The following is a 16718-nucleotide window of genomic DNA, read 5'->3' on the forward strand; positions in this document are numbered from 1 at the left end:
TACCACCCACCTACCAACAGGATCTGATTGATCGTCACTACTCGGTGCACTGGTAGTTGTTCATCCGGCAAAGACAATAAATGTTCAAGGATTATGGATCATGATCTGTCCACTGGCAAGGCATGTTCAATGTGTTCCAGAATACCCAACCTATTCCACAGTTCCATCGCGTTAGTACACTGGAATAGTAAATGTCTAACATCTTCGGCTCCTTGATGACAAATATGGCAAGCGCCTATAGATCCAATGTGTCGGTTTGTGAGTACTGCTTTTAGCGGGACAATTCCTCGAAGCTCTCCACCCAAAAATTTGAACTTTACGTGGTACTTTAAGATTCCAAAGAGTACTCCATATAGCCAACGGAGTGGAGCTGCCTGGATGGACTAGCTGGGTTGTATGTGCCCTGAAAGTATGCATCCACTGCAAATGATACGCAGTTCGTACTGAAAATAACCCTGATCGGTTCGGCTGCCACGCGACAAAATCTTCAAAAGCGTTGATATTCAGGGGTATTTGAAGGATTTGTCTTGCATCTACATGATTGAATATCGAACGTACCATCTCCTCGTCCCATGTTCCATGCTCAGGGTCAATCAATTCACTCACCCTAGTCAAGATCGTTTGTCCTCTAGGGGTTATAATCTTCATGTCAGGACTCAATGGGATCCATCGGTCACTGCTACCTCTTGAGCATGCGTTGGTTTTCCCTTCAAGAGGAAAGGGTGATGCAGCAAAGTAGCGTAAGTATTTCCCTCAGTTTTTGAGAACCAAGGTATCAATCCAGTAGGAGGTTACACGCAAGTCGCCTAGTACCTGCACAAACAAATAAGAACCTTGCAACCAACGCGATAAAGGGGTTGTCAATCCCTTCACGGCCACTTGCAAAAGTGAGATCTGATAAAGATAATAAGATAAATATTTTTGGTATTTTTGTTGTATAGATTGAAAAGTAAAGGTTGCAAAATAGTAAACGAGATGCGATGTAAATAAAAGAGATATAATATGATAGAAAAGAGACCCGGGGGCCATAGGTTTCACTAGTGGCTTCTCTCAAGATAGCATATTTTACGGTGGGTGAACAAATTACCGCCGAGCAATTGATAGAAAAGCGCATAATTATGAGAATATCTAGGCATGATCATGTATATAGGCATCACGTCCGTGACAAGTAGACCGAAACGATTCTGCATCTACTACTATTACTCCACACATCGACCGCTATCCAGCATGCATCTAGAGTATTAAGTTCATAAGAACAGAGTAACGCATTAAGCAAGATGACATGATGTAGAGGGATAAACTCAAGAAATATGACATAAACCCCATCTTTTTATCCTCGATGGCAACAATAAAATACGTGCCTTGCTGCCCCTGCTGTCACTGGGAAAGGACACCGCAAGATTGAACCTAAAGCTAAGCAGTTCTCCCATTGCAAGAAAGATCAATCTAGTAGGCCAAACCAAACTGATAATTCGAAGAGACTTGCAAAGATATCAAATCATGCATATAAGAATTCAGAGAAGAACCAAATATTGTTCATAGATAATCTTGATCATAAACCCACAATTCATCGGATCTCGATAAACACACCGCAAAAAGTATTACATCGAATAGATCTCCAAGAAGATCGAGCAGAACTTTGTATTGAGATCCAAAGAGAGAGAAGAAGCTATCTAGCTAATAACTATGGACCCGAAGGTCTGTGGTAAACTACTCACACATCATCGGAGAGGCTATGGTGTTGATGTAGAAGCCCTCCATGATCAATTCCCCATCCGGCGGAGTGCCGGAAAAGGCCCCATGTGGGATCTCACGAGTACAGAAGGTTGCGGCGGTGGAAATAGGGTTTTGTGGTGCTCCTGGATGTTTCCAGGGTATATGAGTATACATAGGTGAAAGAAGTTGGTCGGTGGAGCTGCGAGGGGCCCACGAGAGTGGGGGGCGCGCCCTCCTGCCTCGTGGCCGCCTCGTGGCTTCCTTGACGTCCACTCCAAGTCTCCTGGATTGCGTTTGTCCCAAAAACGGTCCTCGCGAGGGTTTTATTCCGTTTGATATTCCTTTTCTGCGAAACATTTAAATAGGCAAAAAAACAGCAATTTGCACTGGGCCTCCGGTTAGTAGGTTAGTCCCAAAAATAATATAAAAGTGCATATTAAAGCCCATTAAACATCCAAAACAGATAATATAATAGCATGGAACAATAAAAAATTATAGATACGTTGGAGACGTATCAAGCATCCTCATGCTTAATTCCTGCTCGTCCTCGAGTAGGTAAATGATAAAAACAGAATTTTTGATGTGGAATGCTACCTAACATAATTTTCAATGTAATTTTCTTTATTGTGGCATGAATGTTCAGATCCAAAAGATTAAAGACAAAAGTTTAATATTGACATAAGAATAATAATACTTCAAGCATACTAACAAAGCAATTATGTCTTCTCAAAATAACATGGCCAAAGAAAGTTCGTCCCTACAAAATCATATAGTTTGTCTATGCTCCATCTTCGTCACACAAAATACTCAAATCATGCACAACCCCGGTTTCAGCCAAGCAATTGTTTCATACTTTAGCCTTTTCAAACTTTTTCAACTTTCACACAATAGATGAGTGTGAGCCGTGGATATAGAACTATGGGTGGAATAGAATATGATAAGGGGGATTGTGTGGAGAAGACAAAAAAGGAGAAAGTCTCACATTGACGCGGCTAATCAACGGGCTAGGGAGATGCCCATCAATTGATGTCAATGCAAGGAGTAGGGCTTAACATGCAACAGATGCACTAGAGCTATAAATGTATGAAAGCTCAACAAAAGAAACTAAGTGGGTGTGCATCCAACTTGCTTGCTCATGAAGACCTAGGGAATTTTGAGGAAGCCCATTGTTGGAATATAGAAGCCAAGTTCTATAATGAAAAATTCCACTAGTATATGAAAGTGACAAAATACGAGACTCTCTGTCATGAAGATCATGGTGCTACTTTGAAGCACAAGTGTGCAAAAAAGATAGTAGCATTGTCCCCCTTTTTCTTTCTTTTTTTATTTGGCCTTTTTTTGGCCTTTCTCCTTTTTTATTTGGGAAAATGCTCTAATAATGATGATCATCACACTTCTATTCATTTACAACTCAATGATTACAACTCGATACTATAACAAAATATGACTCTATATGAATGCCTCCGACGGTGTACCGGGATGGGCAAGAGTGACATGTACGAATTGTGCATGGTGGCTTTGCCACAAATACGATGTCAACTACATGATCATGCAAGGCAATATGACAATGATGAAGCGTGTCATAATAAATGAAACGGTGGAAAGTTGCATGGCAATATATCTCGGAATGGCTATGGAAATGCCATAATAGGTAGGTATGGTGGCTGTTTTGAGGAAGATATAAGGAGGTTTATGTGTGATAGAGCATATCATATCACGGGGTTTGGATGCACCGGCGAAGTTTGCATCAACTCTCAAGGTGAGAAAGGGCAATGCACGGTACCAAAGAGGCTAGCAATGATGGAAAGGTGAGAGTGCGTATAATCCATGGACTCAACATTAGTCATAATGAACTCACATACTTATTGCAAAAATCTACAAGTCATCAAAACAAAGTACTACACGCATGCCCCTAGGGGAAGGGTTTGTAGGAGTTAACCATCGCGCGATCCCGACCTCCACACAAAGGATGACAATCAAAGAAATACCTCATGCTTCAAATTTGTCACACAACGGTTACCATACGTGCATGCTACGGGACTTGCAAACCTCAACACAAGTATTTCTCAAATTCACAATTACTAAACTAGCACAACTTTAATATTACCATCTTCATATCTCAAAACAATTATCAAGTATAAAACTTCTCATAGCATTCAATGCACTTTATATGAAAGTTTTTATTATACCCATCTTGGATGCCTATCATATTAGGACTAATTTTATAACCAAAGCAAATTACCATGCTGTTCTAAAGGACTCTCAAAAGAATATAAGTGAAGCATGAGAGATCAATAATTTCTATAAAATAAAACCACCACCGTGCTCTAAAAAGATATAAGTGAAGCACTAGAGAAAAATTATCTAGCTCAAAAGATATAAGTGAAGCACATAGAGTATTCTCATAAATTTCGATTCATGTGTGTCTCTCAAAAAGGTGTGTACAGCAAGGATGATTGTGGTAAACTAAAAAGCAAAGACTCAAATCATAAAAGACGCTCCAAGCAAAGCACATATCATGTGGTGAATAAAAATATAGCCTCAAGTAAAGTTACCGATAGACGAAGACGAAAGAGGGGATGCCTTCCGGGGCATCCCCAAGCTTAGGCTTTTGGTTGTCCTTGAATTTTAACTTGGGGTGCCTTGGGCATCCCCAAGCTTAGGCTCTTGCCACTCCTTATTCCAAAATCCATCAAATCTTTACCCAAAAACTTGAAAACTTCACAACACAAAACTCAACAGAAAATCTCGTGAGCTCCGTTAGTATAAGAAAACAAACCACCACTTTAAGGTACTATAATGAACTCATTATTTATTTATATTGGTGTTAAAACTACTTTATTCCAACTTCTCCATGGTTCATACCCCCCCGATACTAGCCATAGATTCATCAAATTAAGCAAACACCACACGAAAAACAGAATCTGACAAAAACAGAACAGTCTGTGGCAATCTGTATCAAACGTATACTTCTGGAACTACAAAAATTCTACAAAATTAGGAAGTCCTAAGAAATTTGTTTATTAATCTTCTGCAAAAAGAATCAACTGAAAATCTCGTTCCTGTGATTTATGAAAACTAATTTTGTGCGTGCAAAAGTTTCTGTTTTTCAGCAAGATCAAATTAACTATCACCATAGGTTATCCTAAAGGTATTACTTGGCACAAACACTAATTAAAACACAAAACCACATCTAACCAGAGGCGAGATGAATTATTTATTACTAAACAGGAACAAATAGCAAGGAACAAAAATAAAATGGGGTTGCCTCCCAACAAGCGCTATCGTTTAACGCCCCTAGCTAGGCCTTGATAATTCTAACGATGCTCACATGAAAGACAAGAATTGGAGCGCAAAGAGAGCATCAAGAAACACATGACAAACACATCTAAGTCTAACATACTTCCTATGCATAGGCATCTTATAAGCAAACAAATTATCATAGCAAGCAAAAACTAGCATATGCAAGAAAGCGGAAAGAAACAATAGCAATCTCAACATAACAAGAGGTAATTTATTATCATGAAGATTTCTACAACCATATTTTCCTCTCTCATAATAATTACATGTGGGATCATAAGCAAATTCAACAAAATAGCTATCACATAAAATATTTTCAACACGATCCACATGCATGCAAAGTTGACACTCTTCCAAAATAGTGGGATTAACATTAACTAAAGTCATGACCTCTCCAAACCCACTTTTATCAAAAATACCATAAGATTGAACATTCTCCAAATATGTGGGATCTAAAGTTTACACTCTTCCAAACCCACTTTCAATATTATTGCAAACACTATTATCAATCTCATATTCATCATGGGGCTTAAATAAATTTTCAAGATCATAAGAAGAATCACCCCAATCATGATCATTGCAACAAGTAGTGGACATAGCAAAACTAGCATCCCCAAGCTTAGGGTTTTGCATATTATTAGCACAATTGACATCAAGAGAATTTATAGTAAAATCATTGCAATCATGCTTTTTATTCAAGGAGCTATCGTGAATCTCTTCATCACAATTTTCAGATTCACGAATTTCAAGCAAAACCTCATAAAGATAATCTAGTGCACTCAAATCACTAGCAATTGGTTCATCATAATTGGATCTCTTAAAAAGATTAGCAAGGGGATGAGGATCCATAAACTTTTAGCAAGCGAAGATGCAAGCAAAAAGAAGGCACATGGTAACACAAGATCGAACGGAAGGAGGGCGAATAAAACGGCAAAGGTGAAGTGGGGGAGAGGAAAACGAGAGGAAAATGGCAAATAATGTAATGCGAGGGATAAGAGTTTGTGATGGGTACTTGGTATGTCTTGACTTGAGCGTAGATCTCCCCGGCAACGGCGCGAGAAATCCGCACGTTGGCGGGAGATCAATCTCGACTTGGCTTGGTGTAAACCTCCCCGGCAACGACGCCAGAAATCCTTCTTGCTACTTCTTGAGCATGTGTTGGTTTTCCCTTGAAGAGGAAAGGGTGATGCAGCAAAGTAGCGTAAGTATTTCCCTCAGTTTTTGACAACCAAGGTATCAATCCAGTAGGAGGTTACACGCAAGTCGCCTAGTACCTGCACAAACAAATAAGAACATTGCAACCAACGTGATAAAGGGTTGTCAATCCCTTCACGGCCACTTGCAAAAGTGAGATCTGATAAAGATAATAAGATAAATATTTTTGGTATTTTTGTTGTATAGATTGAAAAGTAAAGATTGCAAAATAGTAAACGAGATGCGATGTAAATAAAAGAGATATAATATGATAGAAAAGAGACGCGGGGGCCATAGGTTTCACTAGTGGCTTCTCTCAAGATAGCATATTTTACGGTGGGTGAACAAATTGCTGCCGAGCAATTGATAGAAAAGCGCATAATTATGAGAATATCTAGGCATGATCATGTATATAGGCATCACGTCCATGACAAGTAGACCGAAACGATTCTGCATCTACTACTATTACTCCACACAACGACCGCTATCTAGCATGCATCTAGAGTATTAAGTTCATAAGAACAGAGTAACGCATTAAGCAAGATGACATGATGTAGAGGGATAAACTCAAGCAATATGACATAAACCCCATCTTTTTATCCTCGATGGCAACAATAAAATACGTGCCTTGCTGCCCCTGCTGTCACTGGGAAAGGACACCGCAAGATTGAACCCAAAGCTAAGCACTTCTCCCATTGCAAGAAAGATCAATCTAGTAGGCCAAACCAAACTGATAATTCGAAGAGACTTGCAAAGATATCAAATCATGCATATAAGAATTCAGAGAAGAACCAAATATTGTTCATAGATAATCTTGATCATAAACCCACAATTCATCGGATCTCGACAAACACACCGCAAAAAGTATTACATAGAATAGATCTCCAAGAAGATCGAGGAGAACTTTGTATTGAGATCCAAAGAGAGAGAAGAAGCCATCTAGCTAATAACTATGGACCCGAAGGTCTGTGGTAAACTACTCACACATCATCGGAGAGGCTATGGTGTTGATGTAGAAGCCCTCCTTGATCGATTCCCCCTCCGGCGGAGTGCCGGAAAAGGCCCCAAGATGGGATCTCACGGGTACAGAAGGTTGCGGCGGTGGAAATAGGGTTTCGTGGTGCTCCTGGATGTTTTGAGGGTATATGAGTATATATAGACGAAAGAAGTAGGTCGGTGGAGCTGCGAGGGGCCCACGAGGGTGGGGGCGCGCCCTCCTGCCTCGTGGCCGCCTCGTGGCTTCCTTGACGTCCACTCCAAGTCTCCTAGATTGCGTTTGTCCCAAAAACGATCCTCGCGAAGGTTTTATTCCGTTTGATATTCCTTTTCTACGAAACACTGAAATAGGCCAAAAAACAGCAATTTGCACTGGGCCTCCGGTTAGTAGGTTAGTCCCAAAAATAATATAAAAATACATATTAAAGCCCATTAAACATCCAAAACAGATAATATAATAGCATGGAATAATCAAAAATTATAGATACGTTGGAGACGTATCAGTCACTCCATATCCTAATATTTTCTCCCATTCCAACCCTCCATATGTAACCTTTTTTGAAAGTTCCAACCCCTTGAGTATACTCTGCCACGTAAATGATGATCCACTCTTTGGGGTAGCTTCCAGAAGGCTCCCATTAGGATAGTATTTCACTTTTAACACCCTTGCACATAGAGATGTTGGGTCAGTAATTAGCCTCCAACATTGCTTTGCAAGCATGGCTAAGTTGAAGGAATATAAGTCTCTGAATCCCATTCCCCCTTCACTTTTCGGAATGCACAACTTCCACCATGCCATCCAATGCATTTTTTGGTTTCTTCATCATCACCCCACAAAAAATGTGCAATAATGTCAGTTATTTCTTTGCATATTCCCTTTGGTATACTGAATACAGACATAACAAACACTAGAATTGCCTAGGCCATTGCTTTTATTAATATTTCCTTTCCCCTGACGATAGTTGTTTTTCCATCCAACCAATAAGCCTTATCTTAATCCTCTCACAAAATGCCTGAAGCAATCACTTCTATCTGCCCCAACTATTGCTGGCAATCCAAGGTATTTATCTGATAAGGCCTCTATACCAATGTGTAAGATCTCACATATTTCAGCTCTCGAGACCACACTGGTATTAGGACTAAAGAAAATGCTTGATTTCGCCAAACTCACCATCTGTCCAGAACACTAACAATAGGTATCTAGTACTTGCTGTAAGGGAGTTGCATTTAACACATCTGCTCTCATGACTCGTGAGAATTAGAGAATCGTCAGCAAATAAGAGGTGTGATACTGACGGTGCATTTCTACACACTCTAACCCCATTCATGCCACCAACTTCTTCTTCATACTACAACATACTAGATAATCCTTCTCCACAAAGTAAGAAAGGATAGGGAGAAAGAGGATCTCCCTGCCTAATACCCCTTGAAGGTGTAAATATACCAGTCTCTTGAGAATTGAACCTCACCTTATACCTGACTGAGCATACACATGCCATTATCATTTCAATCCATTGTGCATGAAACCCAAGTTTCTGCATCATAGCTTTCAAAAATATGCACTCCACTCTATCATATGCCTTGTGCATGTCTAGATTCACATCACATAAACTTTCATGTCCCGACTTCTTACTTTTAATCTTGTGTACGCACTCATAAGCAATGAGTACATTATCCGTGATTAATCTCCCAGGGACAAAAGCACTCTGAGTGGAGATATGATTTCTGGTAGGATACATTTCAATCTTGCAGCCAACATCTTAGAAATGATTTTATACAACACATTGCATAAGCTAATGGGTCTATACTGGGTTACCAACTCAGGAGAATCTATTTTTGGTATAAGGACAATAGATGTATCATTTCATTCAGCACGTGTCTGTCTTGAGTTAATAGCATACATGACTTCCCGTGTAATCTCATCTCCAAGGACATGCCAAAACCTTTTAAAGAATATAGCATGAAGCCGATCTGGCCCAGGTGCCTTGAGATCATCAATACTAAAAACAGCTTTGCGGACATCATCTGGTGTATAAGGCGCCATTAACATATTATTCATGTTTTCTGTGACTTTAGTTTGCAGTTTCTCAATGATAGATGGGTCAACTTGCTGCACTTCGGACATGAAAAGATTACTAAAATAATTCTAAATATGAGATGACAAGGCATCCATACCTTCTATCACATTGCCATCTGGGTCTTGGAGCTTTTTAATGTAGTTTTTCTTCCTCCTAGCCGAGGCATAGGCTTGAAAAAACCCCGGGTTTCGGTCACCAAACTTCAACCAATTAACCCTGGATCTCTGCATATAATGTATTTGTTCCAATTCCAATAAATATTCAACCAGCTCGGATAACTCTTTCCTCTTCTCTTCGGACTCATCAGATATATGTCATGTCATCATTTTCTCAAGTTCCTTTTGTGCCTTCCGCAGTCACTTTTTTGGCTTCTTCAATACCTTTTGATCCCAATCATGAAACGCTTCATGCATGCGATCAAGCTTTGCATGTATGTTGTGTACTGCGGGGTCGACACCTGCTTCGTTCCACGCTTCTTGGACTTTGTCACTAAAAGTTTGCTCCTGTAACCCCCTTGACTCAAATCTCTTTGGTCTTGCATTGCCTTGATTTGGTTGAGTAAAGTGTTCTGTATTTACCAACAGAGGCCTGTGATCTGAGTGATTGTAGGGCAGGTTTTCTAACGCAACCATCGGGAAAAGATTCACCCATGCATTATTTACGAGTCCTCTGTCCAACCTTTGTCGGATCCGTCCTCGCTGCCAGGTGAATTTGTCGCCGAGGAACCCAAGATCTCTCAGTTCACAGTCATCTATAGCATTTTGGAATGCCTGCATGTACTGCCGTGGGCGATGATTTCCGCCCTCTTTCTCATGCAAAAACTGAATCTTGTACAAATCACCTATGAGGAGCCAGGGAAGATGTTGTGCCCGATGAAGATGGCGCATGCGGTCCCATACATGCCCGTAAGTCTCCACATCAACATGTTTGATTCTTCCAATCTCACATCAATGTTCATCGTATCTAAATTCAGACGTTGAATTTCGATCTCCTTCTTCCAAAACAAGATTAGCCCACCTTTTCTTCCATCTCCAGGACACACAAATTTCTGATCCATGTGCAATCTTTTCCTTAAACATTCTGCCGGATAACTTTCAAGATGTGTCTCTAACAAAAACATTACTTAAGGATTACATGCTCGCTGGACATCCAGTAGAGCACGGATTGTCGCGGCTTTTCTGAGCCCGTTGCAATCCCAGCTTAAGACTTTCATGACGATCGGTCAGCCGCCAACGAGGAGACCGTACACCTAGTGATCGACAACGAAAAACTCTCGGTCGGTGTAGCCACCAGAGGGCAGCGAAGAGAACTCACGGTTAGCAGAGCCGCCGGAGGACAAAAACCCCTAGCTCTTTTGCCAGGGGACAGAAAACTGAAGAGGGATCACCTCGTCAGTACATCAAGCCAGCCTCACGAGGAGGCCACAGGGCCAGCGGCCGCCGCCGGCGGCGGCGACGCACCAACCCTAGATCACCAAGGAAGTCGCCTTTTTTAGTCAAAGTTCAACGGGGCGGCTGTGTCTTGGTGCCTTTGACTTAACCCCCTTTGGAGACTACGACGCCTTCTAGTATGAGGACTCTTCTTTGTAGAGTTTCGATCCTTTTGAATACTTCTCGACGAAAATTCACAACCCATCTCCTACTATGACTGGTTGTTTTTGCTATGGACTATGGCATCAAAAGCCTTTTAATTCAAATTTATATTGCACTTCAACTTTTTTTTGTTCTTGCGTTTTGACAACCCCGCTAAACAATTCGGCTCTTGTTTGCTCTTGTACAAGTACGAAGACAACCATAACATGCACGTACAATTGTTACCAAAAACTACTCTTCTTTCAGGACTCCCTGCTCTCATTTCCTTAATTTGTGATCAACAAGTTGTCCGGTGTGTAATACGAGTAGGAAGCATAAGAATAGCATGATCATACTAGAACCGCCTCTTCGTTTAGAATTAGATTTTTGATATAATCGTACAGTACAAGAGACAGTGCGAAGGGAGAGCATTCACAGCCCCACCAAGGCTAGAAAGCTACGAGAGAAAAACAATAAAACAATGACATCATTAGCAGCTCGTGAGGAGAGCTGCAAGCATGATCCTCGATTCAGTTCACCAATCTAGGACAATGTTCCTAGAGAGGAACAGGTTATCGATGTATTCTATAATGGGACTAGATGCATCAATGTATCTCCGCATCTCCTTCTGCACAGAGCAATCTGCAAGCACACACAGACAGAATTGGATTATTGGTCTACCAATAATATCCCTAGACAAGTCAAGGTGCTTGACAGAATTTCGTTATTGACCTATCAATCAACATATCATCTGATGAAAGCATTAAACTATCACTGAATATAAGTTAAGGTAGGTATCCTCTGATGGTGATGGATGTCAAATCATTTGCTTACCAGTTTCGTTCAGCCTCATTATCAACTGCTCTCTGCTGGGGAGAGTGTACATCCCGGCGCCAACCGCCTTTCGGATCGCCCAGCTATGAAACGGGGCGCAAACCTGGCCATAGGCCGTCGTCGCAGCATCATACAACGAGCCGCCCCTGAAAAATTAGACGCCAGAGAGATTGTAAGTTGTCGTCCGTCCGTATGTTGGCCTCATCAATGATGATTTTATTAGCAACAAACTGATGATGAACCACCATTGATTGCTGCACAAAGCATTTGCTGCTGCTGCCAGCGGAGGAGAGCAAGCTGACAAATTTGTGCTCTGCTGGAACGAACGAATGAGTGAGTGAATGGAGAAACGTACTCGGTTGCGAGGAACTGCTCGAAGAGGGCCTTGATGAGGCCGAGGCCGAGCCGGACCCGGCGCAGGTTCCGGGAATGGCTGCCCTGCTTCTTGACGGAGTCGTTCTCGACGTCCTTGTCCAGGATGTCGTTCAGCGTCGCGTACTCCTTTGATGCCCCGATGAGGTCGTTCACCTGGACGGTTCACCCGAGCAAAAAGTTGGGTTACATTTCTTTCTTTCTTTCTACTACAGGTCGTGGTCGTGACCGAACAAAAAGAGAATAAAAACGATCGTCGATTGCATTTCTTTCTTGCAAACAATCTTGTTGGGGAATCCTAAAAGCTTGCCCATGTTTGTGTGGTTACTTTCTAATCGCAATGAGAACGGGAGAGAATATTCGATCAATTGCGAGCGACGCTGCAAAGATGCCATGGCAGGACAGGAGTACAAAATTTTACCAAAGTCAAACACAAAACAGAGCTTTGTTTCTTGGAAACGGAGCAGGTAATGCGATTTTTCTATCTGATCGCCATGCGGAATCTCGAGACTTCGTCTCCAAGAATAACAATAACAGATCGAAGGGACTCCGAATTACCGGAGGGGAAAAAGAGGCGAGATCGGTTTGGTTTTTACCTTGGTGACGTACTCGCTCTCGGCGAACTTGAAGGCGATGCCGAGGGAGCTGAAGAGGACGGAGACGAGGGCGCAGGTGTCGCCGAAGGGGGCGAGGCGGAGCTCGCCGCCGTCGGCCTCCATCCCGCGCGCCAGCTCCTCGAACGCCTCGGCCACGGCCGTGAGCGGCTGCTCCATGCCCTGCCGCGCCGCCACCACGGCCGCCGCCGCGTCGCACATCTCCTCGGACTGCGCCGGCCTCTGCCCCCTGAACGCCATCATATTATCCTTGACCGATCGATCAACCAACCGCCCCTCCTCCTCCCTCGCTCGCTCTCGCCGGTGGCGCGCGGAGGCCGTTGCTCCCCCTCCTCCTACTCCTCCTCCTGGCCGCCCCTCGTCCTCTCTCTCTCTCTCTCTCCTCGGCACCGAAGGCGCGGCCCAACAACCGTTAACGGATGGTGGTGGTGGCACGGGCGGACGGGCGGGCGCACGAGGCAGAATGGGCTCACGGAAAATATAGCGAGGTGAGGTCAGACGCGCGTCCGGGGAGAGGAGGATGCCGTCTATGTATAGGGGGAGGCTGGGGTGGGGTGCCGCCGGGAATCTGCTGCGGGGGGTGGGGAGCAGGATCGGAGGAGGAGAGGGACTTGGAGAGGAAGTGCGAGGCGAAATCGGGGTCCTCTTTTTTTTTTCCTATATAGGCATCGTCCAGGATTTTCGTGAGGGGGCGGCGCACGGGAAAGGGGGCCAGGTGGAGTCCTAAACTGAAACCAGACGAACGAGAGAGAGAGACTGGTCGTGGTCGGTCAGTTGATTGGCGTGTTGGGGGAGTAGAAAAGTGGTAGGAACTCGGACGCGATGATGTTTCCTTGTACTTACGGCAACAGCGATATTACTTTACTTTTTTTTCGGGGGACAGTGATATTACTTAAGCTAATAAAAATATATTTCAAAAAAAAAAGAATAACTAAAATATGATATCACTTCGGAATCGGCACGTGCTCCTGCACGCGAAAAATGGTTCTTGAAATGCCAAAAATATCCCAACAAAAACTTGACGTGCTCATAGACACATCCAAATGCTACCTGCAAATTTTTAGATAAAAGATTAAGCATGTTGGCTTATAAAAAAAACAAATTGAACACCAAATGTTACACCCAGATTAGCTTTTTCACCGATGGAACACTATTACTCTGTTTCGCATGAAAATTGTCAAGCATGCTTGCGACACTAACAAGAACATCTAAAAAAGTTCGAATTTTTTTTTTAAAAAAAATTGATTTTACTGTTCATGCTGGAGCAAATGCACCCGAGAGCCAAAACGCCCGAGTCTATTTTTGGCCGGAAATCCAATACGGCTCCCACATGCACGACACTCCTAAGACTTTAAGCAATTTGGGAGGAACGCTTTTTTTTTACTGTCCGATCTTCCTGCGCGGATCTTAGCACGAAGTTGGTGACACGTCAATTTTTGTAGTCGTTCGCTAGGACGTCCTCTCGGTGCTAACGGTTTTCAGATTCTTCTCCCCATCGACCCGCACTCTCTCCTCACTTGATCCTCGATCATTCGTCCACCGCCTCATTCAGTTCCCACACTGCTGCGCCATTGTAGCCTCCGCACCGCGCAGTCCTGCGCCACCACGGCACAACTCTTGGCGATGTGCCCCCGCACCACCACCGGGGACACGACCATCTCCATCCCCATCGACGCTCCTCCCCAAGGCGAACGGTGACGGGCTCGAGCGCATGGAGGCGCCGCCCTCGACGACGCGCCCCCTCCAACAGGGTGACGCGCCTCCTCGAGGTCGACGACGGCGAAGGTGGCGCAATGCTCGAGTTGACGGTCGGGGGATCCTCGCGCGCAGTGGCGGGTTCAAGCGTGTGGAGGCACATCGTGTCATGGCCTCGTCTCCCGTCCTGCGCCAGTAGGGCATAGCCACAGGCCTCCAGCCACATGTCGGCATGCTGGTCGCATGCGTGCAAGTAACGCCACCTCAGAGAGCAGCACGCCGTGGCCGTCACGCTCCAGGCCGGAACTGGCACCTCGCAGTCCATGATGGTCGCACCGTCGCCCGGGGGGGTGGGGGTGCTCTGAGTTTTGCAGGAGCTCCAGCCGATAGCGCCGCCACCCAATTCCCCTCTGACATTACTGATTTGGAAAGGGAAGGAGACCTGGAGGAGCTAATGATGTGCGCCCGCCGTTGCAATTTCCTTTCATGGACCACATACTCTGTAGGAGCTGGTGCGATTGCTGCTCTGACCTTTCCCAAAATGGCTTCATAATGATGAGATGCGCGGTTTTGTGTTCTGGTCTATGGCAACTTATAAGGCAAAAGGGAGTTCTATATCCTGGGCATTTTTGCCATATAGTATCATTAGATAGAAATTGTTGCATCATATATGACATGTCCATGGTTGCATCACATAAGTATTTTTTCCTCGAAATCAGTAGATCAAAATGGTTGCATCACTTAAGCTCGGACCTTGTTTAGGCTTAGTTGGTTCATAGGGCCTCAGAATATGAACCTTTTGAAGTATATGTAGATTCTTGAAATTGATCAAGCCCATGGAAAATTTGCACAATATGTTTTTGATATGCCCCTCATGGCAGAAACATTGACACTTAGGCCTATGGCAAGTTTTGCTTTAAGCCCAATCCATCTTCTGGTAGATATTGGATTTTATCTTTGTCACATGGCAATTTGTAGATATTTTTCCAATATCTTATGAGATAAAATGCCACATGCCATGGCAATTGTGTAAATGGCAATTTCTTGTGGGGCTTGATTTGTTTGAGCCGAAGCGAAGTATGTGAGTATGGTCCCCCATGAGATTGCGAAAACGGTATGGCAAATTTGTTTTTTTTATAATCATAAGTGTGTATGCGAAATCAAAACGAGACAGACTTCATATTTTGTTTTACCATCAGACCAGTACCTTTTTCATCATCCTTACATGTGCCATGACCCATAGACCAAGACATTAAGAAATTGCCATGTCTTTTTTTGTACCTTTTGCTTCCTTCCAAACAAAGCATTTTCATACTTTTACCATGGCCCATATATCAATTTTTACTAAGAAATGCAATATCACTTGTATCTTTTCGTACTTATAAGTTTCCCAAAATGCTTGGCTAATCTGGATTCACAAGGTTGGCAACCAATTTGAGCAAACATATCTAGGGTCATCAAACATGGCAAATAATCCAATCACCCCATGTCAACTTTTATACATTTATAAATTTTTTGCCATGGCAAAAGTGTTTACAGTTTTTGCCATGTCTCCAGTATAGCTTTTGCCATGTAGCCAATTCAACTTTTACCGTGCCATAAATACTTTTTTACCATGGAAAACTTGTTAAACTCTTTGCCATGTGAAAAAGTTTAACACGGTTGACATGTGACCAACACTCTTTTTTGAAATCATTGTTGCCGTGATTTTCTCTCTCATGGTCACATGGTATATTAATAACATTTTTGTGTTCCACAAAATGACAAATTTAGTTTTTTTCAAATAATTTTTCCCAAGGCATGGCAAATGTTAGTGCTCTCATGGCAAATACAAGATTTTTGTTCCACGCACATGGCAACTTTTAAAATTGCTTCTTACTGCCACTTTTGTTGCAAAACATGGCAACTTTTAGAACCTTGGCAAATCCTTTTTTTGCACCATGGCAATTTTAGGATGTACTGTATAATTTTTGTACTAGGTAAATATGATCACCATGGCAATTGCTTTTTTTTTTGCAATGATATTCCAAATACCAAACTACATGGCAAATTTAACTTTCATGTAACATTTTTTTCAATATATTACATGGCGAATTTAGTTTTTGTGCACCATTTTAGATATTTTCGCAATGATATATTTTTGAATAAATTTTGATGGCAAATTTACCATTTGTCTTTATGGCAAATCTATTGTATACACTATGGTTTTTTTTAACATAACATGCCAACGATTATGTTTTGTACCATGCCAAATTTTGCCATTTCCAATAGTTGTTTTTGTTTTTCTAGATAGAAAAATCCCTAAATTTACCTTTTTTCAATCGTAAATTTTCCATGTGCCAATGGAA

The 16718-nt window shown here is 42.6% G+C and overlaps 1 protein-coding gene across 1 annotated transcript; it reads right to left on the reverse strand.

Annotated features, from left to right (window-relative positions):
• Positions 1-11208: 11208 nt before the first annotated feature.
• LOC123099476 (ACD11 homolog protein) lies at positions 11209-13264 on the reverse strand. Its single transcript, XM_044521626.1, has 4 exons — positions 12658-13264; positions 12045-12217; positions 11690-11835; positions 11209-11497 (listed from the first exon to the last, which is right to left on the reverse strand). Exons 1-4 carry the CDS (start codon positions 12916-12918, stop codon positions 11391-11393), a joined length of 687 nt encoding a protein of 228 aa, XP_044377561.1. The 5' UTR covers positions 12919-13264; the 3' UTR covers positions 11209-11390.
• Positions 13265-16718: the final 3454 nt, after the last annotated feature.

Source organism: Triticum aestivum, chromosome 4D, assembly GCF_018294505.1.
Source record: "Triticum aestivum cultivar Chinese Spring chromosome 4D, IWGSC CS RefSeq v2.1, whole genome shotgun sequence".
NCBI lineage: Eukaryota > Viridiplantae > Streptophyta > Magnoliopsida > Poales > Poaceae > Triticum > Triticum aestivum.